At 42.0% G+C, this 26,584-nt stretch overlaps 1 protein-coding gene across 4 annotated transcripts in view; it reads right to left on the minus strand.

Moving 5' to 3' along the window:
* ETV4 (ETS variant transcription factor 4) overlaps positions 1 to 26,584 on the minus strand; it is a 103,754-nt gene that overhangs the window by 46,030 nt on the left and 31,140 nt on the right. For all 4 annotated transcript variants that reach the window (XM_068263732.1, XM_068263729.1, XM_068263731.1 and 1 more), the window contains exon 5: positions 11,532 to 11,585. In XM_068263732.1, coding sequence (XP_068119833.1) covers positions 11,532 to 11,585 — 54 coding nt within the window. The remainder of the gene's footprint in view (positions 1 to 11,531; positions 11,586 to 26,584) is intronic.

Consider the following 26,584-nt stretch of genomic DNA (forward strand, 5'->3'; position numbering starts at 1 on the left):
AAAATTCAGAAAAAAAATAAGATAACTGTAAAAGGCATCTGCTTGCATAATTTATCCTTAAGTGCACCATAATCAGCTGTGTAAGGTACACAATACCAAGATAAAACACAGTAGCAAGATCACTACTTCAATGGAGGATGGGAACTGTAGTTGTACTTCAACAGAGAATGGAAAATGTAGTTTTGCTTCAATGGAGGATGGGAAATGTAGTATTAAGATAGGATGACCAATGTGCTTAAAGCGGAATAGAACCCTGCATTTCAACTTTGCTCTAAAACATTATTTACAGCATATTATATGCAACCAGCATTTATTTTTTTTACTAGACCAGCATTGGAAGGGTTAAAACACAGAGGTTTAAAGTTCCGTGGAGAGATATGCAGAAGTTCAGATAGATACATTTAACTAAATAGTATGTAACAAGTGATAAATGTTACACACTCTTTGGCTGTCCTCCAGCTCCTCAGTCAGAGAGAGTGAGTCACATTCAACACTTAGATACATTGTGTTTACATAAATGTATCTATGTAAGCTTCGGATGTGTCTGCAGATCTCTCCAGGAACTTTAAAACTCTGTGTAACCCTTCCAATGCTGGTCTAGTAAAAAAAAAAAAAAAAAAAAAAAAATGCTGGTTGCATATAATATACTGTAAATAATGTTTTAGAGCAAAGTTGAAATGCAGGGTTATATTCCGCTTTAATGTAAGCCAGCTGAATATGGAAGAATTTCATGCAGCTTCTTAGGGTGTTGAGAAAACCGCAATATATCTCTAGGATACATGGCATCCCATAAAAAGTCGACTGAATGGAATAATCAGGCATTTCTCTTCCCCAACTTATTAACCCCTTTGGCATTATGATTCTTTCCGGATTTTAGGGTCTAAAAGTGGTGCAATTTTTTTTTTTTTGCACACTTTCAGACCCTAAAACCTGGAAAAAAAAAATCATGGTGCCAGGGCGATCTGCAGCAGTTCCACAACCACTCACCTCCCTGGCTCCAGCTTTCCCTCCATCCTCCGGAAGGTGCTGCAACTCTAACGTGAGATTGCTGGCTGTCGTCACGATGACAGCCGGTGATCTCACCAGGAGGAAGCAGAGCCTTGGAGGAGCGGAAGAAAAATGGCGGCCAACATCTGGATCCCCCAGGAGGTATGTAGAAACTGCCGCTGCGCACAGCGTCCGGCGGCTACCCGAAGCACAGGTTGGGATTACCGCTCTGAGCTGCGGTTTTACGCCCCGACCCTAGCTGAGGATCACTGCCAAGGAGGTTCAGGCATTATCTTGCAACCCACCACCCCGCAGTTCCACAGATGCTGCAATCTATTAAAAATCTATGTGCAGTGTGTGAAAGGTTTCAAGTCAGACAGCCCCCTTCCCGATCAGATTATAAATCGGAGAGGAAGGGATCTATCTTTTGGCCACATCGAGTAGTGTATGGTTTAAAGAGGAACTGTAATGAAAAGAACAATGAATAAAATTGCTCATTTTAAAAAATATTTATTTAGAGATTTAGTCAGTGTTTGCCCATCATAAATCTTTCATCTCCCTGATTTACAATCTGAAATGTATCACTGGTGGTGACAGCTTAAGGCCTCTTGCACACTGCAAGCAATTCAGATTCAGATTCCGCTTTTTTATCAGTTTTTACCTCCGATTCAGATTCAGATTTGCAGTGTGCAAGGAGCAAACTGCAAATCTGAATCTGAATCGGAAGTAAAAACAGATTAAAAAGCGGAATCTGAATCTGAATTGCTTGCAGTGTGCAAGAGGCCTTAGTTCTGCCAGAGGGCGATACTGCTTACTTGGCAGTTGGAAAAAGCTGCTATTTCCCACAATGCAATGAGTTTCACAGACAGCAAGCTGTCAGGACCATGGTCATGACAACACACTGGAGGAGGGGTTTCACCACAATATCAGCCACACTCCCCAGATGATCTATTTGAGAAATGGTAAAGATTTTTCATGGGAAAAGGGGTCTCTAGCTACTGATTGGAATGACATTCAATCCTGGGTTACAGTTCCTCTTTAAATGCGATGAAAATTGTTGCATCACCTTTCGCAGCAATGTTGACTCACTTAGCAAGTGTGCCTACACAGAATAGGTTGTGATCACAATCTGAGCCTGTTTGGCACAGAGTGGAGTGGACAGTTCTGGGCCTGCTGCACTTTTCTGTTGCAGCATTGGTGGCTATTGGCAACACATACACTCGTCCAGAAAAATAAAAAAGTTTATTCTCTGCATTACATTTGTTGTAAGTTTTTTTTTTTTAACAAATCGAAATGGATCCTATTGATACCATTAGGATCCACATCTTGCGCGGAGCGGAGCTTGCAAAAAACGTACTAGTTTTTGCTCAAGTGGTAACCAAGCATAAGTGGAGGGTTGTGAGCAGTTCAGCATGACTCTAGCTGGCTAATGCATTCCCTGATACCACTGTTGTGTCTGAGCTGCTAGAGGACATGCACATAAAGGACTGGCAGCTGATCGGTCCCTCGCCGCAGCTCCGCTGCCAGCAGGTGGCCCGGGTCCCCTCCGTTGCAGATGCCGACAGGCATCTACTGCACATGCACGAGTATGCCGCTGCTGATCGTGTTCAACGGAGGGGTCCTCAGGCCACCGGCTGGAAGTGGAGCTGTGGTGTGAGACCTATCGGCTGGAGGAAGCCCCGGGTAAGTAGATTTTTTTAAAATTTTATTTAGCTCGGTCGTTTAAAAAGGACAACAGAAGTGAGAATATGAAGGCTGACATTTATTTCCTTTTAATTATCAGTTGCCTGACAGCCCTGAGGATCTATTTGGCTGCAGTAATGTTTGAACAACATCTGACCTGCCTGCTTGTTAAGGGTCAGATCTTCAGAGCCTCTACTTAGTGTTAGAATTGAACAACTCATTCCACACAGTGCACAGGCAGCATGCTGGCACATGCATAACTGCCAATCGTCTCATCAACCCCCAGGCTGCACACAAAAATGACACAGAGGTAAAATGGATTTCTGTCTCTTCTGCATCATAGTGTAATGGTGTATGCAACACCACAGGCAAAACTGAATAATACAGACAGTGTTCAGCTGCAATGTAAAATGCAGCTTAATATTGGTACAGGAACAGGTCAGGTCTACTGTGAACAGGTCCTCATTTTTACCTCTAGTCAGTTTCTCCACACGTCTGAGGCATTTGAGGTAGGCCACATATCTGAAGCAGTTTATTCAGGCAACCTTTTGCGTTGTTTAATGCAGAATGTTAATTCTACAGTTAATTCTATAGGAGTACAATTTCACATCCATCAAGGGCAGGTCTCCACAGGGGTCCTGGCTCAGTTTCCCAATACGGACGCGGCACCCGTACTGATGTGAATTTGTATCTAAATTGCTATGCTGTGCCATGCATTAATATGAGGGTTCAGAATGCGCTTTGCAGAAAACTGCAGCGTGCAGTGTTTTCAACCCCCCCCCCCCCCCCCTAACCATCTATTTGTTTTTTGTTTGTTTTTTTAGAAAGAGAGTGACCGCATCCCGCCCCACTTGAACACCAGAGTGGAGTCGGGTTAGTACATCTCCACCTGCCTATAACTGTCGGTCTGCAACCTTCCTTTGAGTACCACAATTTACCGTTCATCTTCACCATCTAAGCACTGTTGTAACATACTGCACCATTTGGGCTCCTGTTGTCTGTGTTTTTTTTCCCTCCAGGGTGTTCTTTGACCACCCTACACACCTGCTTAAAAGGGAAATCAATATGGCAGCCTCCATATCCCTCTCACTTTAGGTGTGGCCTGTTTTGGGAAATGGCACACTTAATAATCCGATAATCCGAACATTTGTATAGCACTTTTCTCCTGTCGGACTCAAAGTGCTCAAGAGCTGCAGCCACTGGGACGCACTCAAGAGGCCACCCTGCAGCCCTGCAGTGTTAGGGAGTCTTGCCTTGAACTCCTTACTGAATAGGAACTGACCTAGCCAGGATTCGAACCCTGGTCTTCCATGTCAAAGGTGGTGCCCTTAACCTGTACACTTTTCAGCCACTTTAACCCCTAGTAGTGTGGACTTATGCTTCATACACACTTGAGATAAAAGTCTTTGGAAAATGCAAGATCACAGACCAATTTTACCCCCTTCCATGTAGTATGAGAGCCATACTCTACACAGTCTATTCTATGGAGCTGAACTCCCCATCAGATAAAATCTTTGCAAGATGCTGCACACAAAGATGCCCGTACACACTCAAAAGATCATTATCTGCAAAAGATCGGTTCCTGCAAAAGATCCGTTCCGGCAAAATGCATTCATAGTCTATGAGATCTGCAGATCCTCATACACACTTGGTTTAACAGATAATCATCTGCAGATCATCTGCAGATCAGATCCACCAGGATGGATCTTCAGATCTGCAGAGGATTGCCAGATATGCAGATGAAGTCTGTTAAACCAAGTGTGTATGAGGATCTGCAGATCTCATAGACTATGAATGCATTTTGCAGGAATTGATTTTTTGCAGGAACAGATCTTCTGCAGATAATGATCTTTTGAATGTGTACGGGCATCTGTGTGCAGCATCTTGCAAATATTTTATCTGATGGGGAGTGCAGCTCCATAAAATAGACTGTGTAGAGTATGGCTCTCATACTACATGGAAGGGGGTAAAATTGGTCTGTGATCTTGCCTTTTCCAAAGACTTTTATCTCAAGTGTGTATGAAGCATTAGTCTTAGAGTTGATTATTCATAGAAATCAAAACAGAAATTTACCTCAAACTGCAGTACCAGCTGCACACAGGCAGATTGCTTGCTGCCGAATACTGTACATTATTGTATGGAAAATAATGTGTCTTAATGGCCCTTTTAAAGTAAGATGTTGGAAAGTTAATGGACACATCTCTCCAAAACAGCCATTCATTTAATTTGGAGATGCAGGTCTACAATAATACTCGCTTTCTTCAAGAAAAGAGAGACTGACTCTATAATACTATGCACTTTAATCCTTTCTTTGCTATTGCTTTTAAAGGATACCCGAACTGACATGTGACATGATGAGATAGACATAGGTTTGTACAGTGCCTAGCACACAAATAACTATGCTGCGTTCATTTTTTTCTTTCTCTGCCTAAAAGAGTTAAATATCAGGTATGCAAGTGGCTGACTCAGTTCTGACTCATACAGAAAGTGACTACAGTGTGACCCTCACTGATAAGAAATTCCCCCTTTTTTTTACCTCTTTCTTGCTCTCAGAAGCAATGTTCTGCTAGGAAAGTGTTTTATAGTTGGAATTTCTTATCAGTGAGGGTCACACTGTAGTCACTTCCTGACTGAGTCAGCCACTTACATACCTGATATTTAACTCTTTCAGGCAGAGAAAGAAAAAAAGGAACACAGCCTAGTTATTTGTGTGCTAGGCACTGTATATACACATGTCTATCTCATGTCACATGTCAGTTCGGGTATCCTTTAAAGTGGCAGTAAAACAAATACCTGCGCCTTCAATAGTAAAATACTACAATACTTTAATAAAACCGTCTCACAGCACAATAAATCAAATAGATATAGTAAATGAGCTCCATGCACACACACACATACAAATCACATTACCACTCAGGGTCCAACAATACTTCCTGCTAGGTCTCCTATTGTGGCAATCAATCTATCTATCAATAGTGCACTATTGAGCCTCCAATTTTATTCTGATTTGGTAATTCATAAGATCTCTAGATGAGATAAAATAGCAGCAATATGTTTGTTTCTAAAAAACTTTAAAATCCGCATCAGCGAAAAGGTTTCACAGAACAGTAAGTTCCAAAGAACACTTAAACTCCGCAGCAGCGGACAAACTTCAGAGGCGGCAATTTCCTCACTCTGGCGTGCACGCTGTCATCCGCAACGCCGAAACAGTCTTCCGATCAGGAATGTGGCAGGGCAATCAGACTTCCCCCCTTTTTTCCCCACTAGGGGAATGTCCTGCAGGGGGGGTCTGATCGCCGCCGGCTACTACTGATTTGCGGGGGGGCTCCTCAAAGCCCCCCTCCGCAGCGTTTCCGGGCTCCCCGGCTTTCCCTCCCTCTACCTTCTTTTCTGAGCGGCGCAGGACGGAGTTCCGTCCTGCGCCTGATAGGATAGGCTTCTGCCTATCAGATGACGGCGATCCCCGGCCAATCAGAGGCCGGGGATCGCCGATCTACGTCACGGCGCTGCTGCGCAGCAGTGCCGTGTGATGTAAACAGCGGGGATTTCTTCCCCGGATGTTTACATTATGCGTGCGAGCCGCGATCGGCGGCTCGCACACTGTTCACGGAGGCAGTCTCCGTGAATTAGCATGATCGAGCGGCCGTTTCCATGCTATACCACTAACGACCCGCCGACGCCTATCGGCGTTAGGCGGTCGTTAAGTGGTTAAAGTGGACCTGAACTCTTGCACAGGACAGAAGGAAAACATGGAGAAATGCACCCTGTATGTATTTCAAGCGTTAAGCCCGTCTAATTCCCCCTCATCTGTGACTAATCACAGCTGTAATTTGATCTCTCTTCTGTGTCACCTGACTGCCAAGGCAGAGAAGCTCATTTGAAAGCACAGGATGTTAACAATAAGTCTGCTTCCATGACAGCAGGAACTAGAAACAGTGCAGATTTATTTTAGGATTTGTATCAGCTGTAATAAAGAAATGTTTTTCTTTGCTGTTGCGTATCTTTTAGAGCAGAAGTTCTGAGTTCAGATCCGCTTTAATAACCCTGAAACATTCCTTTAGAGAGCAAACAAGAAGTGCGAGGAGGAGGAAAGCTTAGATCCTAGAGGAAAACTGAAAGTGCATGAGGCCCGCTAAAGCTCTGTACTGTACGTTGTTCAAGGACAAGTCTAAACACGACACACCCACAGGCCAGACCAGACACTTCCGAAACAGCTCTGCAGTCTGTTGTGAATGCAATCTTTTCAAAGCGTTGGTGTGTTGATCCCATAACACAGGGAAAGGCAAAAGGTGCAGACAGAGAGGAGCACTCTTGTATTGTGCAGTCTGAAAGCCTAATATACTTGTAGCCTACCACATACTGTATTATTATAACCAGTTCACTAAGAAGGGGGGGGGGGGGGGGGGGTAGACTGTCTACACTTTGTGGAGATGCTGCAATGTAGGAGAGCTCACTAAAAGCTGCCACACATCACAGCAGACATTTGTGGAGCTGGAAGCCATTTAACGCTAGTTCATCTGCACAGCTTTAATACAAGTAGTGATTAGGCAGTCCTCTAATTAATCAAATCACTGCATTAAACGTGAGATTGCTGTGGTATTCCAGCAGTTCTGCAGCTTGCTGCTCTCCGGCATCCAATTGATTCCGTATCTAGTTTCTAAATCATGTGACAAGCAGGAAGCCAAAGCAGAACATTAAACGTCCTCAAATGTCATCTACATGACTGCAGACTGATTAGTAACAAAAGCTTAAAGGACCACTGTCACGAAAATGCTAAAATTTAAAATACATGTAAAACACATACAAGTACCATATTTCTTTCAGAGTAAAATGAGCCATAAATTACTTTTCTCCTATGTTGCTGTCCCTTACAGCAGGTATTAGAAATCTGACCGGTTTTGGGCTAGTCCATCTCTCCATAGGGCATACTCAGAATTCCCGATGGCGTTAATTACTATTCCTCCTCCAGGCCGCCATGGGTCCTTCGAAGGTCGCTGCTCCAAAAAACTATTTATTGGTCGACTAAAAATCGGCCTAATCTCCCCCACTATCGAGAGGGGTGTTAAAGAGACACTGAAGCGAGAATAATTCTCACTTCAAAGCTCATATAAAACGCCGCTATCCCGCAGCTAAACAAGGGCCCCTTCACCCCCCCCCCCCCCCCCCCCGCAAAATCAACGACCAAATTGGTCGCAGATTTTGCTGCTCCTAGAGGAAGGGTTAACGGCTGCAGCCCTGCCTCTAGTCGCGTCTATCAGCGGCACATCGCCGCCTCTCCCCGCCCCTCTCAGCGAAGGAAGACTGAGAGGGGCGGGGGAAAGGCGGAGATACGCGCTGACAGACGCGCGTGGCGCAGGGCTGCGGCGGTTAGCCCTGCCTCAAGCAGGAAGTAATCCCCCGCTGCACGGAGGGGATTTCGGGGGGTAAGGGACCCCCGTTTAGCCGCGCGATAGCGGCGTTTTAGCAGGGGCACACATGCCCCTGCTAACTATGAGCTCTGAAGAGAGATTTATTCTCACTTCAGAGTCTCTTTAACTATTTGGGTACAAGTAGGAGGTGCCCGGGAAAGGATAACCAGATGTGTATTAAAATACTCTATATGGCAGTATCCAGCTATTAATAAGAATAGGTTGTCCTACCTTATAGGTGTCCCTTTAGGGAATAGAGACAAAAGGAAGTTTGAATGTAACAGGAATTATTTTAATGGTAAACTAGATGACAACGCGTCATTACTGGCGCCCGGACAAACAGACACCCGTAATTACAGGCACTGCTACTGACCTGATGAAGCGGTTGTGACCGTGAAACACGTTGTCATCTAGTGCACCATTAAAATAAAACTTCCTTTTGTCTCTATTCCCTAAAGGGACACCTATAAGGTAGGACAACCTATTCTTATTAATAGCTGGATACTGCCATATAGAGTATTTTAATACACATCTGGTTATCCTTTCCCAGGCGCCTCCTACTTGTACCAAAAATGTATTACGATATTTCACTTACGATCAGAATTATCTGATCACTAACGATTTTTCACTAGAAATTGGCTCATTAGTGGCCACTTTTAGTTTTAACTGAAAATTGAAAATGTAATCCTATATGATAAGACTGCAGGTGTCCGTGTCCACCTGCGTCCCGCCCGATGTTGTATTATGCACATGCAGGGCCGCGGCTGTAACCGTGCATGCCGTGGCCGCATATGCGCAGTACACACCTAGCACCAATGTATGGAATGGACATACGTCCTAGTGCCTTTATTATACATCATTGTTAATGGACTAGGATGATATACTGTATCATATAATGTGTGTTTTGTACCAATTAAAAATATATATGGAGATCACATAACCAATACAGAAACATATAAGGAAGTAATGAGCGGTGCTGAACTAGTCAGCTGGGCTGCGGAGTTGGAGTCAAGGAGTCAGAGCAATTTTGGGTACCTAGAATTGGAGTTAGTGGTTTCATAAGCTTAGGAGTTAGAGTTGGATGATTTTGGTACTAACTCCCCAGCCCTGCTAGTCAGCACTAGTCTTGCTATGCATTTGTTTTTATTTAATTTAAAGCGGAATATAACCCTGCATTTCAACTTTGCTCTAAAACATTATTTACAGCATATTATATGCAAAAAGCATTTTTTTTTTTACTAGACCAGCATTGGAAGGGTTAAACACAGAGGTTTAAAGTTCCGTGGAGAGATATGCAGAAGTTCAGATTGTTACATTCTATTTAGTCAGATGTATCTATTGATAAATGTTACACACTCTTTGGCTGTTCTCCAGCTCCTTCTCAGTCAGAGAGATGAGTCACATTCAACACTTAGATACGTTTATGTAAACAAAATGTATCTATGTCAGCTTCGGATGCGTCTGCAGAAATCTCCAGGAACCTTAAAGCCCTGTGTAACCCTTCCAATGCTGGTCTAGTAAAAAAAAATAAAAAAAAAATAAAAAATGCTGGTTGCATATAATATACTGTAAATAATGTTTTAGAGGAGAGTTGAAATGCAGGGTTATATTCCGCTTTAAGGTTTAGATGGGCTTTAAAATGCATGCAGATTTGCACAAACATGTTTCAGTAGTATACAATCTTTTTGTAATTTTATTTTTTTATGTATTTTTTTTCTTTTGTAATTTAATTTAATTTTATTAAAGTTCCTTTTTTTCAGGAAAGGAGTGGCAAGTCGCACGATGTTTTAGTAACTAATCATGAGCCGTTCGCAGCTGGGAAATATCCCAACACATCTTAGCACGGCTAACTGGGAAAGAAAAAAATAAGTTAACCTTTTATAACTAGAACAAAGTTTACATTGGCTGTGTGCTGCTATTTTCAGAACTGCAAGTAGGTGAACTAAAGCAGCTGGCACTTTGTAGGTACAATTTAAAAAAATATTTCTTGTGTTGCCTTAATGTGGTTTGGAACCCAAATTTGATCTCTGGTTTAAACCCTTGTGTGAATTTGAACTGCATTATTTGCTTTGCCTATAATTACATGACAATCTGATAATGCAATGATCTCAATTACGGTAGCTTCAGTGGAGTGTAATGCTGGGTATAGACGGTTCATTTCCTCCTTATCAATCGAGCCGCTGATGGCTCGATTGATAATTTCCGACGTGTCCGATACCCCGCCGGATCGATTCCGCGCTCGATTCCCGCGGGCGGACAATGGAAGAAGAAACGAGCGGAAGATAAGGAGCGCCCGCGGGGACGAGCGGGAATCAATCCGGGCGCATGCGGGGACGAGCAGGAGTTGATCCGGCTGCTAATCGAGCCACCGGATCGCATCATGTATTCCCAGCATTACATTGCCATCCAGTGATTTTTTTACTACTAGATACTCACCTAAGGAGAAAGAAGGCTATAGAACTTTTTAAGAGTATACAATAAATGTATGTCTTTTTCAAATGGACAGTCATTGTGTCTGCTTCTAGGAGGTAAGTCCACTACTGCCTCTCCAGCAATTTAAAAAAAATGTGTGCATTTTATCCTGTTGGCGCCTCTGTTCCTTCTTTACGTATAGAGCCTTCTCGTTCCTCCTATGGTCCCTTCATTCTATTGCTTTCCCCCGTTGGCAGTCTCTGACTGATGGGTCAAAGACTGCTCTCTGCTGCTGCCGAAGGCTTTGGGAGTCCGAGTGTTCCTGAAGATGGGCCGTTCCGTACTATGCATGCGTGAGCTTTCTTGCACATGCACATTACAGAGCCACCAGTCTTCGGGAGATCCTGGGATGAGCAGAACGGGAGAGGAGAGGGAAGGCTCTATAGGACCCAGAGCCTTAACTCTCCTTTTGTTTTTTTAATGTTTTTTTTAATAAATTCGCTTTAGACTCCCTTTAAGGAAAAAAAAATATATGCAAATACAAGCAAGCATTCTTTTCTTTCCGGTTTTGTAAACATTTTATACTGTTCCTGATATAAACTAGATGAATTCTTCCGTACAATTGTATAATATATCTGATCATTCTCCAGCTTGTCCTTGGGAGAGCTGAGTAATTCGTTTATCAGTCTGTCCTTCCTTCTCATGGTTTATTACAAAATTGCTGCTCAAATTTTTTTTTTTTAATTTGAAAGGTGACAAGGCACATGGGGGCAGGGCATAAAAGAGGAATACATAGAGTAGGTGAGTGAGCCCTGAAAGAGTAGGGGAGTGTAACAAGGAGGGAGGGAACTTCCTCCTCCTCCTCCTGCATGGTCCATGAACAGCAGTTGTACCACACCAACATTTTTTTCTATGGTAAGGCACTTCAATAAAGTCGTTTCGAAAGGGCTTTACAATTTCTGTAGTTTAAAGTGCGCCATTTAGCACAAAATCTTTGCATTATTGTTGTATTCTATAGGTTTTCCTTTAATGTAAACTTACGATTTTCAGATTGCAGGTCCTGCAGAAACTGTTCCTCTCCATCTGGAACTTGAGCTATACAGAAAGAAAAAATAAACACGTTAACATATTTTACTTTTTAAAAAAAATTCAAAAAAGAAAAATTTTTTTTTAGAGAGAATATATTTTCTAAGCTAAATGGCTTTAGATAAAGAACACATTTATAAATATGCCTATAATGACACCGCTGCACATTGCAGATTTATGGACGATCAAATTATACTTCACTTTAATTTGCTATAATGTGCATAGATGTACTTTGCCTATTACTGCAATGGAACTAATGGAGCATAGTATGTACACGGCCATTAGTCACTGTAGATCATCAGATATCAGTTTACAACATGAGGTGTGGAGTCACCAATGACGGGGAAGGAGCTGGATGCGGAGAACAAGCCATTTTAAAGAAGATTACTGTGGTCCGACGTACAAGGCCCGTAGGTGGACTGGTACGATGGATCCAGGAACACTCAGTGACGTGACCCGACGAACAAGCGTTCCCCGATCCTACCCGTGGAACATGGGATGTGCACGAACGAGAGTTGACACAATCATAGTACTTTGCACAGGAGTAGTCAGGGGATACTAAATTGAAGCAGGTGAAGTAGGCACTGCAATAGCAGTAATGTTATACTGCGCGGGTCACATAAGGGTAATTCGGGGTTCCAGCAATCACCAGACCCAGAACAAGATCTCCCTCCGAGTTGCAATGACTCGGGGGGTTTATAGTATTTTACAGTTGGGGATTTGAGCGGCAGCAGGGTGAGCAGTCGTTAGAGTTATCCTGCGCCCAGCTCACTGGTGGCGTACATATGCGTATGCTCATGAAGATCCGATCAGTTGTGACGGCCATTATTGCCGCGTGTCACCAATTGTCATTCGTGTAATCGCACACCTGTACCCACATCGTGAGATCACAGAAATGATCACTCGTTGCTCATAAAATTGGTCGTTGGGAGGGATACAAAAAAAGTCCATACAAATTGCATACTGGGTACGGGCCTTTAGAAACCTCACCAAAAATGATCACAAAAGATCATGTGGAGTGATTAGGTTTTTTCACTGTATTACATATCATTAGTAAATTAGCCCCATGATGCAATTAGAGGAAATTCTAAAATAGACAAAATCAAACGTTGGAATCTGTCAGTATAGAAATTGTTACAAGACCATCCCTAAGGTCTCGTTTACATCTATGTAGTGCAGATGGCCGTGAGATCGGAACGCAACGCGCCTTCTGCATGGCTACCCACTGCGCTGCTGATCCCAGCAAAATGCATGCAGCAGTGCGCAAGCCCATCATACTGCTGCGCAACACCTTTGATGTTAACGGCAAAATGGCTGCGCCTTTCTGCCGTTCTTGCATGTCACCACATCATACGCGCTTCCAAATGCGCACGGAAGCAAATTTCTACATCCAAATTGCAACACACGTTTGTGAATGGAGCAGTTTTCATTCAATGCAAATTTTTTGAACACAATTCACATGCGGGTGAGATCTGGATGCGAATCGCGGCTAATGTAAGTCAATGGTGCCGCATATATCCGCTTTATAAATGCGGTAAGTCACTTTGCGAATGCAGGATTTACCCAGCAAGCACATGTGACAAATGACATGTTGTAGCTAAGCCGTTTTCAAATCGCAATGTGAATTTTCGCATAAAAGCACATATGCGTTACACGTATACACATTGAAAACAGAGGCGGATTTCCGGACGCGATTCAAACGCGTGCTAGTGGAAATAGGTCCTAGCATTGGTGCCACACACTGAACTACAGGAAAAGTCATCATCTTCAACTGAAACATTTGGAACTCTAGTCTTTTACCAACCAATACAACTTCAAAGTAAAAAACTGTGACAACTCATCCAGGAATTCAGTAAACATCCAAAGAGCTACAGACCTCTCTAACCTCCTCTAAAGCTAGTTTCCATGCCACCACAACGACAACACAGCAAGGATGTAATTAATGGGGAAACGGCAAGGCAGAGAGCAATGCTATACAAGAATACTACGAAAGCCCGCCTCACATTCGCAATGATAAAAAATATCCTCAAGCTTGGGAGGATAAGTCAAAAGTAGAACTCTCTGGACAACACTGATGTGTGCAAAGCAAGTACAGAACACTGCAGTAATAAAACACAACCCAGCCAAAAAAAAAAAATTACACTTGGTGCCCATCTTAAGGTTCTTCTCCTGCTTTCATGCAAAATAGGTCACCAACAATACACTAAAGGGGCCCACTAATGATAAAATATTGAATGTACCAATTTTATCTACTGTATCTAGTACAAGGTACACTACAGGAATATAGCTTTTAGGATACCTTAGGTAGTTGCTCATATTAGATAGAAGTGGTAAGATTGTATAATCAAGACTGCATCATCAGTGGGCAACTAATGCTGGGAATACACGGCTCGATTCTAAGCCATTTAGATGGTTAGATAGATAATTTCCAACACGTCCGATCATTTTGATGCTCAATTCACCATTGACGTTAATTGAAAAAAAGAGATAAGAAAACGAGCGGAAGATAAGATATTTGAGCGGGCAAAACGATCGGGCGCAGAATCGACAGTGTATTCCCAGCATTTGTTTACCTGTAAGGAGAGAGAGGGAGAGGGAGAGAGAGAGAAAAAAAAAAAAAAAAATAAAGGGGGGAGGGTTTGGAAGCCAGGCTTGCCCAAACCACCAACAGTGTCAGGTCTTCAAATATTTAAAATTTGATCAAATGGGATAACAACCTGTTTCCAATTCTTAGCAAATAACCCATAAGATAGAACACACAAAGCCAAGATAGACCTTCTCCATCATTTTGGGACTTTTTGCACAGAAATCCAGAACAAAAATTAAATGCCAGGGAAGTTACGCATCTACTGCCTGTAAAGTAGCTTTACCCCAAAAAATGAAAACCGTGAAACACCTCGACGGTGAGAACAAAAACAGATAGTGTTTGGTGCACTTTTTGTTTGTTTTATTTAAAATGTAATGCAGACAGTTCTGAAGTCTAAAGAAGTATCTTTAAATAAAGGATCAATTTTAAGCACATGGCTAGCATCTGTGATTGCAGTTAAACAAAAACAAAACAAAAAACACTCACATCCATTCAGTGCTTCCAACTCACTGGAAGAGGAAGCCATTATGCAGTGCATCTGAATAAAGGCCCTTTACGAATCACGCTGGACGGCGATCTCATTTTGGCAAAAAATTTGTGATTGAAGCGCCGTAGTGGAAAATGAGCACTGCGATTTACGTTATCTCGGTGCTCTAGCAATTTGAAAAACAGCTGCGATTCGCTTTTGGAATCAGATCGCAGCCAGTGGGAAAAGGGCCCTAGAAGAGCTTTTCTGAGCGTTTTGCGACTGATTAGCGTTTTTTAAAAAATCGCTCCCATTCACTTTCATTAAAATTGTGGTAAAAATTGCTGTGATTTTCACATACACAATTGCGAAACCGCTGCGATTTTTACGAAAGTGAATAGGAGCGATTTAAAAAAAAAATGCTAATCAAGCGCTAAACTAACTAAGCGCTTCTAGTGTGAATGGACCCTAGAGAGTGTTTGTACAGAAAGTGCAGGAGAGGTGTGTGACTATCTCAGCTAGCCTGGCTGGCACTTTACAGCCTTGCAAAAAACAACATCACTATGGTTACAGACTGCCCACAACTGTTTAAAGAGAGACCGTAACCAAGAATTGAACTTCATCCCAATCAGTAGCTGATAAACCCTTTCCCATGAGAAATTGTTACCTTTTCAGAAACTGATCATCAAGGGGCCCTGTATGGCTGAAATTGTGGTGAAACCCCTACCACAGTGTGATGTCAGGACCATGGTCCTGACAGTTTCCAGTCTGTGAACCCGTTTGCATTGTGGGAAATAACAGCGGTTTACAGCTGTTACCAACTGTCAAAAAGCAAGCAGCATCTCCTTCCACTGACATCACCTGTCAGCAGTAAAAAAAAGTTGCCATGTGATAAATGTCAGAATGTAAATCAGGGAGAGGAAAGGTTTTACGATGGGCAAACACTGACTAAATCACTTATAAATAATTATTGTAAGAATGAAGTACTTTTTGTTCATTACATTATTTTCACGCTTTAAGCCCTTCTTATTGTATCCAGCGTTAAAAACCTGCAGAGAATCTGGGAACAAGGTTACTGATAGTACAACATCGGCTGATACTCAGGCTTGAAAATGAGAAAATTTTTCCTCATGTCCCATTTTAACTGAAAGAGTCTGATGCCAACAAGTGTGTTATTGGCACAGAATGCTGCAGAATCTCAGTCTCTACCAACACTGCAAAAGATTCCTAGTAATGTTAGTAATTAAATGAATTTAATTCACAGAGAAGCGTTAATCTGTAACTCATTGAATTACGCTCAAAACGGTATGGTAATAAAAAAGTTAATGCGTTTGCATGGGCTTCCACTGGCTATTCCAGATTCCTACCCCCCCTTCCACAGTGAATTGCGCCCCCCAAGAAGCTTGCCCTAGACTATGATGGACATATGACTACAGTAGGGATTGGTTTCTGAGCCCCAATGAGGGACAGTACACTTTATACAGCACTGACATTTTCCACAGCTCTTTATAAATACTAAATAATAATAATAATAATAATAATAATAATAGTAAAGTTTTGTCACTCAAAAGATAAAATGTCCGTTAACTATACAACAGATAAAACAACAGGTGAGAGAGCACATGAACAAGCAGAAACAAAATTTCAACCTCTTATGTTCCCACTGCCCAGTTTATTTGTTACACAGAATGTACATTTTGAACAGTAAAACTTTAAACATGTTTTCCTGCGTTAACAACATGTGTAAATCCATGCGTTACAACATAACGCTGCTTTGAGAATCAACCCCATGCTCTTTATTAATCAAACTGTTCTTAGTTATTTATCCAAATAAAGAGAAGACTATTTCAACTAGATATTTTTTTTTCCCTTTTTGCTCTCACTGTTCCAAGAGGCTTCAGTTCAGCTGAGTTTCTAGCTGGATTCCATCTGCTATGCAGACCTGCTTTGGAATACTGCATCCTGAAGTGGAAAAATAAGTAGTAAGATAAATAACCAGAGCCTGCACTTTGACCTTTACTGAGGAAATATTATTATCTGCTGTGGTCACTGAGTAACATTAATAGAAGACCCAGCACTGAACTGGCACTGTTATTTCCGGAGCATTCCCATCTCCTATCCTCCGATAGCAGAAAGTCATTTGAAGTTGGCACAAAGTGCTGGAAAGTGATATAGGAAGTAAAGGATCTATTCTAAGTCAGGGAAAAGGCTTCAGAAGCTGCGCTGGGCCAAGGTTACAGTCAGATATCAACGCTTGCCAATTACAATGCACTGAACACATACGGTACATATTTATATTTTATTCCATGCACAGGACAGTACAGATTGCACCCCTGCCCTGGATAAGCGGTTACATCTGCTACAGTGTAACAAATATACTGCACTGTATACACAGAGCGAGAGAGAATGCAAGACATCAGCAGGATTACAGGTCTCCTGGGAAATGCTTCTAGGAAGAGAGTAATGCAGAGTCCATATGACTGGATGCTGCGTTCAGGCTTCATTTTCTCATAGCAGCAAACTGAGGAAAAGGCTTTGCTCAGCATTAATGCTATTTATTTTAAAAGCACACAAGTATGCATTTGTGTGCAATTATTGTAATACAGAAGTACTTTATATAAAAGGTATTTGTGGGAATGGTTTGGACATCCAGTGATAAGTGTTAAAGAGAAACTGTAACCAAGGATTGAACTTCGTCCTAATCAGTAGCCGATAGTACCCCCTTTTACATGAGAAATTTTTTTTCTTTTCACTAACGGATCATCAGGGGGCTCTGTATGGCTGATATTGTGGTGAAACCCCTCCCACAGTGTGATGTCGGGACCATGGTTCTGACATCACACTGTGGGAGCCTTATCGCATTGTGGGAAATAACAGCTGTTTCCAACTGCCAAAAAAGCAGCATCGCCTTCCACAGACATTACCTGCCAGCAGTAAAGATGTCGACAGGTTGGCAGAATGTAAATCAGGGAGAGGAAAGATTTTACAATGGGCAAACACAGACAATCATTTATACACAATTATTGTAAAAATGAAGCACTTTTGTTCATTACATTATTTTTACTGGAGTTCCTCTTTAAAGTGGACCTGAACTCTTGCACAGAACAGAAGGAAAACAGAGAAATGCACCCTGTATGTATTTAGAGAGTTTTACTTGTCCCATTCCCCCTTATTTGTGACTAAACAAGTTGTAATTTGAGCTCCCTCGTGTCACCTGTCTGCCACAGCAGGAAAGCTCATTTGAAAGTGCAGGATGTTAAAGAGGAACCTCAGCCTAAACAAACATACTGTCACTAAGTTGCATTAGTTACGTTAATTAAAATAGATCGGTAATAATCTCTTACCCACCCTGTTTCAAAAGAACAGGCAAATGTTTGTGATTTCATGGGGGCAGCCATCTTTTTGGTTGAAAGGAGGTGACAAGACACATGAGACCGTTCCAACTGCCAGGATCACCCCTCCCAGTTGCACGCGCTAGGCTTCAAAGCTCAAATTCAAAATAATAAAAATCAAATTTGCACCAAATTAGCAGAACGAGAACAATATCAGAACAATATGAGAAATCCCATCATGCTTTGCACAGCATCAGGGTAAAATGCCCAGGCAGATGTCTTTCATGGGGCAGAGCTTAGCTTCTGTGCAGCTAAAAATGAGGCTTGGGTAAGAAAAACAAAGTTCTTTGAAACTGTCGAAGAAACACCAAGCCTTTCCAGTGCTGCCGAGTAGATTTTTAGTCTGGAGGTTCATTATATGGTCTGCTTCCATGAAAGCAGGAGATAGAAACAGTGCAAATTTATTGCTCACCCTGCTGCCGTTAAATACTATTGTCGCAACTCAGATTAAATTCGGGGTCTGGCAACTGCTGGAGCCCCGAATTACCGTCACCGTTCAGCGTTTGCCACCGAAATGATCTGCTTCGACCACTACCTTCCTTTTTAAAAACAGATTTTAAGCTTTTTACTCTGCTTTTGGAACCTGTGTTCAAATTCTTATATTGTACCGCGTGTACCTAGCATAACAGTTGATCTAAATCCTGCAATGAATCAGTGTGTCCACTTTCTGCTTTCATGGAAGCAGACATAGGGTTAACATCCTGTGTTTACCAATTAATTGCTCTGCCATGGCAGTCAGCCGACACAGCTGCAATATGAAATTACAAACTTGTGATTAGTTACAGATGAGGAAAGGATTAGACAGGCTAAAGTAATAGACAAGACAAATTGCGCTTTTCTCCTGGCGGACTCAAAGCACCAGAGCAGCAGCCACTAGGATGCGCTCTGATAGGCACTAGCAGTGTTAGGGAGACTTGCCAAAGGTCTCCTACTGAATAGGTGTTGGCTTACTGAACAGGAAGAGCAGAGCACTTAACCATTACACTATCCAGCCACAGCTATACATACAGGGTTGCATTTCTCTATGCTTCCCTTCTATCCTGTGCAACAGTTCAGGCCTGCTTTAAGCTGCTGAAACAACTGGCTTGAAACAACAGGGGCCATTTGCCCAATAGCAAGCTTAATATCCTGGTTTTCTTACAACTGCCAGAGACTGGGGACACCTTGAATATTACAAAGAGCTTTAAAACTATGCATAGGCAGCTGTGGGGACTGCACCAAACATGCATCTTTAACATTTGTAGTTACAAATGTACCCAGATTTATTTTAAAAAGTATCATCCTTCACAACATCACAGCAGATAAACTCCAGAAGGCTCTTGCACTGGATTGTTCACACCACCCTTATCCAGACATTCAGATAAGAACAAAAATTAGAAAGAAAAGAATCTCATTGAGTCCTTTGTTATGCTTGGTAGGGGGAGGGACTCTTCACTACTCCAGTGACTTTAGAATGATTGCTACTTCTCAACCTTGATCTCTAAGCAGGAAATTGAGTTTCCTGTATCTATTCACATGAAAATTTAATGCATTTCCATTGTGCCCTGACCTGATCCACCCACAAAGTACTTAGTTGGTTCAGCTCTTACAAAATAGATACAACCTGTCAACCTCCAGGCGATTAACTCTTACCTGCGTAAGAGACACCTGTATTCCCTCTGTGGAGTTCCACGGCTTTCCTTGTCATTGTATAAACACCACTATGCCTCTATATAAACAACGGACATAAGGAAAGAGGTTGCGTCATGTCTCTGAACAGTGTAAGCTAGACATAAATCTGCCATATAAACGCTCAGTAAAATCTCAGCCGTTTCCCAAACGTTTTTGTTTTTAGTAGGCGATTAGGAGGAGACAGGTAAATAAAATGTCAGCTTATAGTTTTCAGTCATTGGCTTCAATAAACTGCCCAATAGAGACATCAGATGATACATAGGCCTCTTTCACAGTGTAACGTTTAAGTCGCACGTTAAAACAACATTTAATGCACTGCAATGAAAAATCAATTCACAGTGCACACGTTGCGTTGGGGTCTAACGCTGCACGTTAAGTGAAAGTACTGCATGCAGTGTGTTATACACGTTATTAGCTGCGTTAGACTGTTTGCACATGTTCAGTAATGACTTGGAAGCATACTTTTCATTGCCCGTATTTTCTACTGTATATGCTGTATGCGCTGGTAATGCTGCGTTTTGACTTTTTGGGCGCGTTGCGTTGTAATGCGACGTAAAAGTCACAACGCAGCATTACAACACAAAAAAAAAACAAAATAACGCTGCGTTACCGTTGCATACAGTAGGTACAGTGAAGCATACAGTCAATGAAAAGTATGCTTTCCTGTACCTGGTAACGTGTGAGTTTAGGAGGTAATGCACTGCAGCAGTGCTTTACCACAACTGTACATGTTACAATGCAACGGTAACGTCACACTGTGAACATCCAATAGGATTATCATTGCAGTGCAGTAAGCTGCGTTATAAGGCTTTAGAACGCAGCCCCGCAATGTCCCGCTGTGAACGTATCCGGAAAGGTAGTTTTGCGAAGTATAATCCTGGAGCTTTCTATACATATCAGGGTTCACAGAATCAGACTCATTAATTCCGCTAAAAAAGTAAAATGGCTTGGATGGAGCTTATAGGATCACCCCTTTATTTGAATCACCATAGAATAAACAAAGAAAACGTATTGGAGTCAACACATCTGAGGAAGGGCAGAAGTCTGAAACATTTGTACCATTTAGCTGTAATAGTATAAAATAAAATAATGTAGCGTTTTCTATTATGGCCTGATATGACCCAGCCAAGGTCTACAGATGCTCAGACAATTGCAGTTGTAGATCATTTTTTTTTTAAAAATAAACCCAAGCCAGGTATGCAGGATTGCTTATGTTCTCTAGTGTTCTCCAGCTTTAGAGAACCTTAGTCAGGCAAAGACAAGACAAATAACATTCATATCGCGCTTCTCTCCTGGCGGACTCAAAGCGTCAGAGCTGCATCCACTAGGGCGCGCTCGATAGGCAGTACAAGTGTTCGATAGTCTTGCCCAAGGTCTCCCCACTGAATAGGTGCTGGATTACTGAGATTCAAACCCAGGTTTTCTGTGTCAGAGCCCTTAAAGTGACACTTTTTTTTTTTTTTGCTTCAGATATAAGGAATTGTACGTGTAGTACGGATAATTAATAGAATATTAATAGCAAAGAAAAGACTCATTTTTATTTTTGGTTTTATAGCGGTTTCTCCATAACACTGCATCATTCTCTACAATTACACTCTGTATTTTAAATGATGAAACAGAGCAGAGCTAATGGCAGAAAAACCTTAAACAAGAAAAGAGACAGGTTGAAAGAAAGAAGTGCCTCAGAAAATAGCATTGCTCTCTGACTAAATTAGTCAGAGAGCTCAGAAAGGCTCCTTTGCATAGACAACAACTGGAGTTTAACTCTTCCTGTACTGGAAACAATATTAGACTCATGTCTGTGCTAATAATGTTCTATTTCTTAGCAGTACTACACATATAAATTATTATCTCATACGTTTATTTTCACTTCAGATTCCCTTTAACCAGTACACTTTCCAGCCTTATTGCAGAACGTTTGTTATGATTGCATGATGGCCCAGATGCTATATTATTGTTTGCAATCCTCATCTGGATTATATCAGATCATAGTCAAGGTTTGATAGGTTCATAAAATAGCAGCTGTATGATTGCCATGGTGCACAATCAGTGAGAACTTTTGCACAAATTCAGCTTTTACACTAATTAGCTCCTTTGCGCCAAACATACTGATAATTAGTGGATTAACTGCTAGACACCTGGGAAAAGGCAGATATGTTTTAGTAACAAAGTAGCACCTGTTCTGCTGTACAGATGGATAAACCTTTAGCATAAAGGTGCAGCATTATACCATATAGGATTCACAGTCATGTCACGAAACGCATCTCACGGTGACTAAACACAGAGATGGTCCAATGCCTTTCCTGACTGATATCAACCAATTGGTAGCCTTAAAGTGACACTGAAGCAAAAAACAAAACAAAAAAAAAAAAAAAGTATGATATAATGAATTGTATATGTAGTATAAGTATCAGTAGCATAGATGAGTCTCATTTTTATTTTCAGTTATATAGCAATTTTTCTATAATATTACATCATTTTGTATTTGAAGTTTACAAATTACACTGCGTATTTGTAATTTAAATGATGAAACAGAGCAGAGCTAAGGACTCTGAACTTTCTGGCAAACAAAACCTTGAATAAACCTGAAACAGTGAGACAGGTAGAGATACGGGCTTCTGAAAATAGCACTGATCTCTGACTGCTCTGATTAGTGACAGTAACATAGGAGAAAAGCAATTTCTGGCTCAGTTATGTTTGCACATATTTTAAATTTAACAATTTTTTGCCATAGTGCACCTTTAAGTTACCTCCTCTAGTTATTTTCATATGCAGTTAATTAACAGCTCATCTTTAACCTCAGAATTCTAATTTTAAAGCGGTATGGTCACCATAAAAATCAAATTTCAACAGCACCTGGTCTGAGTGTATTGAAGAGCATCTGTATTGTAAAAGCCGCACAAAAGTAAACATACCAGTGCGTTAGGGGACATCTCCTATTCCCCTCTGTCACAATTTCGCCGATCCCCGCCGTAATAAAAGTAGTCAAAACCAGTTTTAAAAAGTTTGTTTATAAACAAACAAAATGGCCACCAAAACCGTTAGTAGGTTGATGTACAGTATGTCCACACATAGTAAATACATCCATACACAAGCAGGCTGTATACACCCTTCCTTTTGAATCTCAAGAGATCATTTGTGTGTTTACCTTCCTCCCCCTGCAGCTCTTATCCACTGAAGAGTGACAGGCTGATTGTTTCTTCCTGCAGACAGCTCTGTGTCTGTAATTCCTCAGTATGTGACAGCCCAGCCAGCTCAGAGGACGATTTATCCAGCTTGTAAAAGGCAGGCAGCTCTCTTCTCTCACTGACAAGAGAGCAGAGAGGCTGCCTAATCTAAATAACACACACGGGAGTGTGCATAGAGGGGGCCTGGAGGGGGGGGGGGGTGTCATGAATAACAGATCAACAACACTGAAGAGTTAGCAGCCTTCCAGACACAGGGCGACAAATCCGACAGGAGAGAGATAAGTTGATTTATCACCGAGATGGTGATAGTAGAATGTGCTGCAGTAAGCCAGAGCACATTAGAATAGGTTTAGGAACTTGTAGGATTGTAACAAAAATGTAATCCTTTTTTCTACTGAGTCTCTTTAAGTGATAAAGATGCTAATCCTGTATTCAAAACTTGCAAAACTTTTTCTGCTGTTATGGTTTGTAGTTATCACATACTTTAGGAGCACTGGCCCTAGTGCCAAACAGTGCCAAAGAGTTGAATGCTGGGAGTTCTTTTTATCTATAATATATTCCTCCTCTTCCATTTATTTCCCTGCCTAGCTGCTTATCAGAAAAACCCTCTGATTACTTGTGTTTACAAGCAAGGCTGAGGTGACTCAGTGATTGGATGTGTAAATATATATATATATATATATATATATATATATATATATATATATATATATATATATATATATATATATATATATATATATATATATATATATATATATATATATATATATATATATATATATATATATATATATATATATATATATATATATATATATATATATATATATATATATATATATATATATATATAAAAACAGAGTCAGGGAGGATATGATGTCAGCATTAGCTTGGCAAGATGGCCACTGCCTAGAATAAGATTTTCTGCTTTTCCTTTATAAAATCCACAGGAATCATTACGTGGATAGCACAATACATCTGTTATGTAAGTAGAAGTAGTATTTATCTACATATAGTGAGAGAGAGAGAGAGTGAGTGAGTGAGTGAGTGAGTGAGTGAGTGAGTGAGTGAGTGAGTGAGTGAGTGAGTGAGTGAGTGAGTGAGTGAGTGAGTGAGTGAGTGTGTGTGTGTGTGTGTGTGTGTGTGTGTGTGTGTGTGTGTGTGTGTGTGTGTGTTTTAGGTTAGCATGGGTGTCGCTTGTTCTTTAAGCCTCATCTACACGTGTAGATGAGGCTGCGATCCGGCGGCTCCATTAGCCGCCGGACCGCCTCTTCCGCGTGCCCGCCGCGTTCCCGCTCGCCGCGCGTGCGCCGCATTCGATTCCCTGCTCCGCTTATCTTCCGCTCGATTCCCTGCCATTGTCCCCTTGCGGGGAATCGGCGGTGCGGAGATCCGTCCTGTCAGATCTTATCAATCGAGCCGCATCAGCGGCTCGATTGATAAGGAGCATCGCGGCCGCATCTACTCGTGTAGATGCGGCTTTAAGGCTTGAAATGTTAACTTTAGAGATCTCTCCTTAACTTAAAGGGATACTGTAGGGGGGGTCGGGGGAAAATGAGTTGAACTTACCCAGGGCTTCTAATGGCCCCCCGCAGACATCCTGTACCCACGTAGCCACTCACCGATGCTCCGGCCCCGCCTCCGGTTCACTTCGAGAATTTCAGACTTTAAAGTCTGAAAACCACTGCGCCTGCGTTGCCGTGTCCTCGCTCCCGCTGATGTCACCAGGAGTGTATTGCACAAGCCCAGTATGGTCTTTGGTCTGCGCAGTATGCTCCTGGTGCCATCAGCGGGAGCGAGGACACAGCAATGCAGGCGCAGTGGTTTTCTGACTTTAAAGTCAGAAATTCCAGAAGTGAACCGGAGGCGGGGCCGGAGCATCGGTGAGTGGCTGCGTGGGCACAGGATGTCTGTGGGGGGCCATTAGAAGCCCCGGGTAACTTCAACTCATTTTCCCCCAACCCCCCTACAGTATCCCTTTAAGGTTAACACGCACTACCAGCGGCAACGACCTCCCGCTGGGCAGTCGTTTAGCCGACAGTAGTGCATGTGTACGCACTGTCGGCGGACTGATAAGGCCGTTTCTGAACGATCAGCTGAGCGATCCGGGGGACCCGTTGTTGCCGCTGGTAGTGCGTGTGTACGCACCTTAAAAGAGACAGAAGAGTTACGTTTACTACATGCCTTATCACCATGGTGATAACACTAGAAACAGCTCAGAAACGTTAAAGACAGGAGATAAGCTTAGTGAATTGAGGCCAATGCAAATTCCCTGGCTCTCTTGGTGATCCTCTGATGTGGTTAGCCATAGACCCAGAACACACAGGTCAGGTGTTTCTGACTGACGTCGAACTAGATTATTCACACGCTTGTTTCAGGTATGCGATTCAGGCACTACAGATGCCAGAAAGATCAGCAGGATTGTTTAGAAGGAAATATAGAAGCCTCCATATGTCTCAGTTTAAATCTACTGAGTACCCAAGCAGCTCCGGGCGCACCAAAACCACTTTGTGAGGTTTGCCTTCCTAAAATAGAAGGTATATGCGATAATTCAGCTTTAAGTGAACATCTGTGGTTACCCACAATGCACTGCTACGGAATTCAAATCCCCTGTAATATCTACAGACCCCTTTAGCAGGTTTTTGGTTCTTTTTCAGTATTAAAACCAAGAGTTGTTCACCTCCCACCCCATAATGTACTGGCAGGCTCCCTTAAAGATGAACTATCGCGAAAATCTTAACATTTAAAACGTATACAAATGAGAAGTATATTTCTCCCAGAGTAAAATGAGCCATAAATTACTTTTCTCCTATGTTCCTGCTGCTTACAGTAGGTAGTAGAAATCTGACATTACTGACAGATTTTGGACCAGTCCATCTCTCCATAGGGGATTCTCAGCATGGCTTTTATTCTTTATAAAGACATTCCCTGAAAAAGATTTATACAAAGATGCTGGCCAGCCTCCCTGCACACTATTTTGGCGGTTGGACGAAGCAACTGCCATTCACTAAGTGCTTTTAAAAATAAAGAAAACCCTGAGAACCTCCCTATGAGAAAATGAGCTAGTCCAAAATCTGTCAGTATGTCAGATTTCTACTACTTACTGAAAGGCCCAGTGCACACCAAAAACCTCTAGCAGATCTGCAAAATGCTAGAGGTTTTTGAAGCAGATTTCAGAGCGATTCTAGGCATGTTTAGAGACCACTCTGATGTAGCGTTTTTCAGAGCTGTTTTCCACTTTCCTATACTTTAACTTTGAGGCAGAAACGCCTCAGAAATCTAAAAACTGCTGCAGCACCTGAGTTTGCGTTTGTGGAAAAGACAGCCTACACTGGAGTGCACCATCCCATTCACTTTCATTAGCCAAGGAGTTTCCCCCCTGCAAGCATTTTAAAAAACGCTCCAGAACCGCTCTGGTGTGCACCAGCCCTAAGTTACAGCAACATAGGAGAAAAGTAATTTATGGCTCATTTTACTCTGGAAGAAACATACTTCTTATTTGTATGCGTTTTAAAATTTAAGATTTCCGCAACAGTTCCTCTTTAACTACAATAGAGAGGTCAGCTTCATACTCTGTTCACACATGAAATATCAAGATTTCATGAGGTCACAGTGAAAATCGCAGATCATGTGCTTTTGGGAGGGGGTGTTAACATCCTTTAAATCCTTCTTTCAAATTGTCTTTTTCCAAAGGCAACAGC

This window comes from Hyperolius riggenbachi, chromosome 12 (assembly GCF_040937935.1).
Source record: "Hyperolius riggenbachi isolate aHypRig1 chromosome 12, aHypRig1.pri, whole genome shotgun sequence".
Classification (NCBI taxonomy): Eukaryota; Metazoa; Chordata; class Amphibia; order Anura; family Hyperoliidae; genus Hyperolius; species Hyperolius riggenbachi.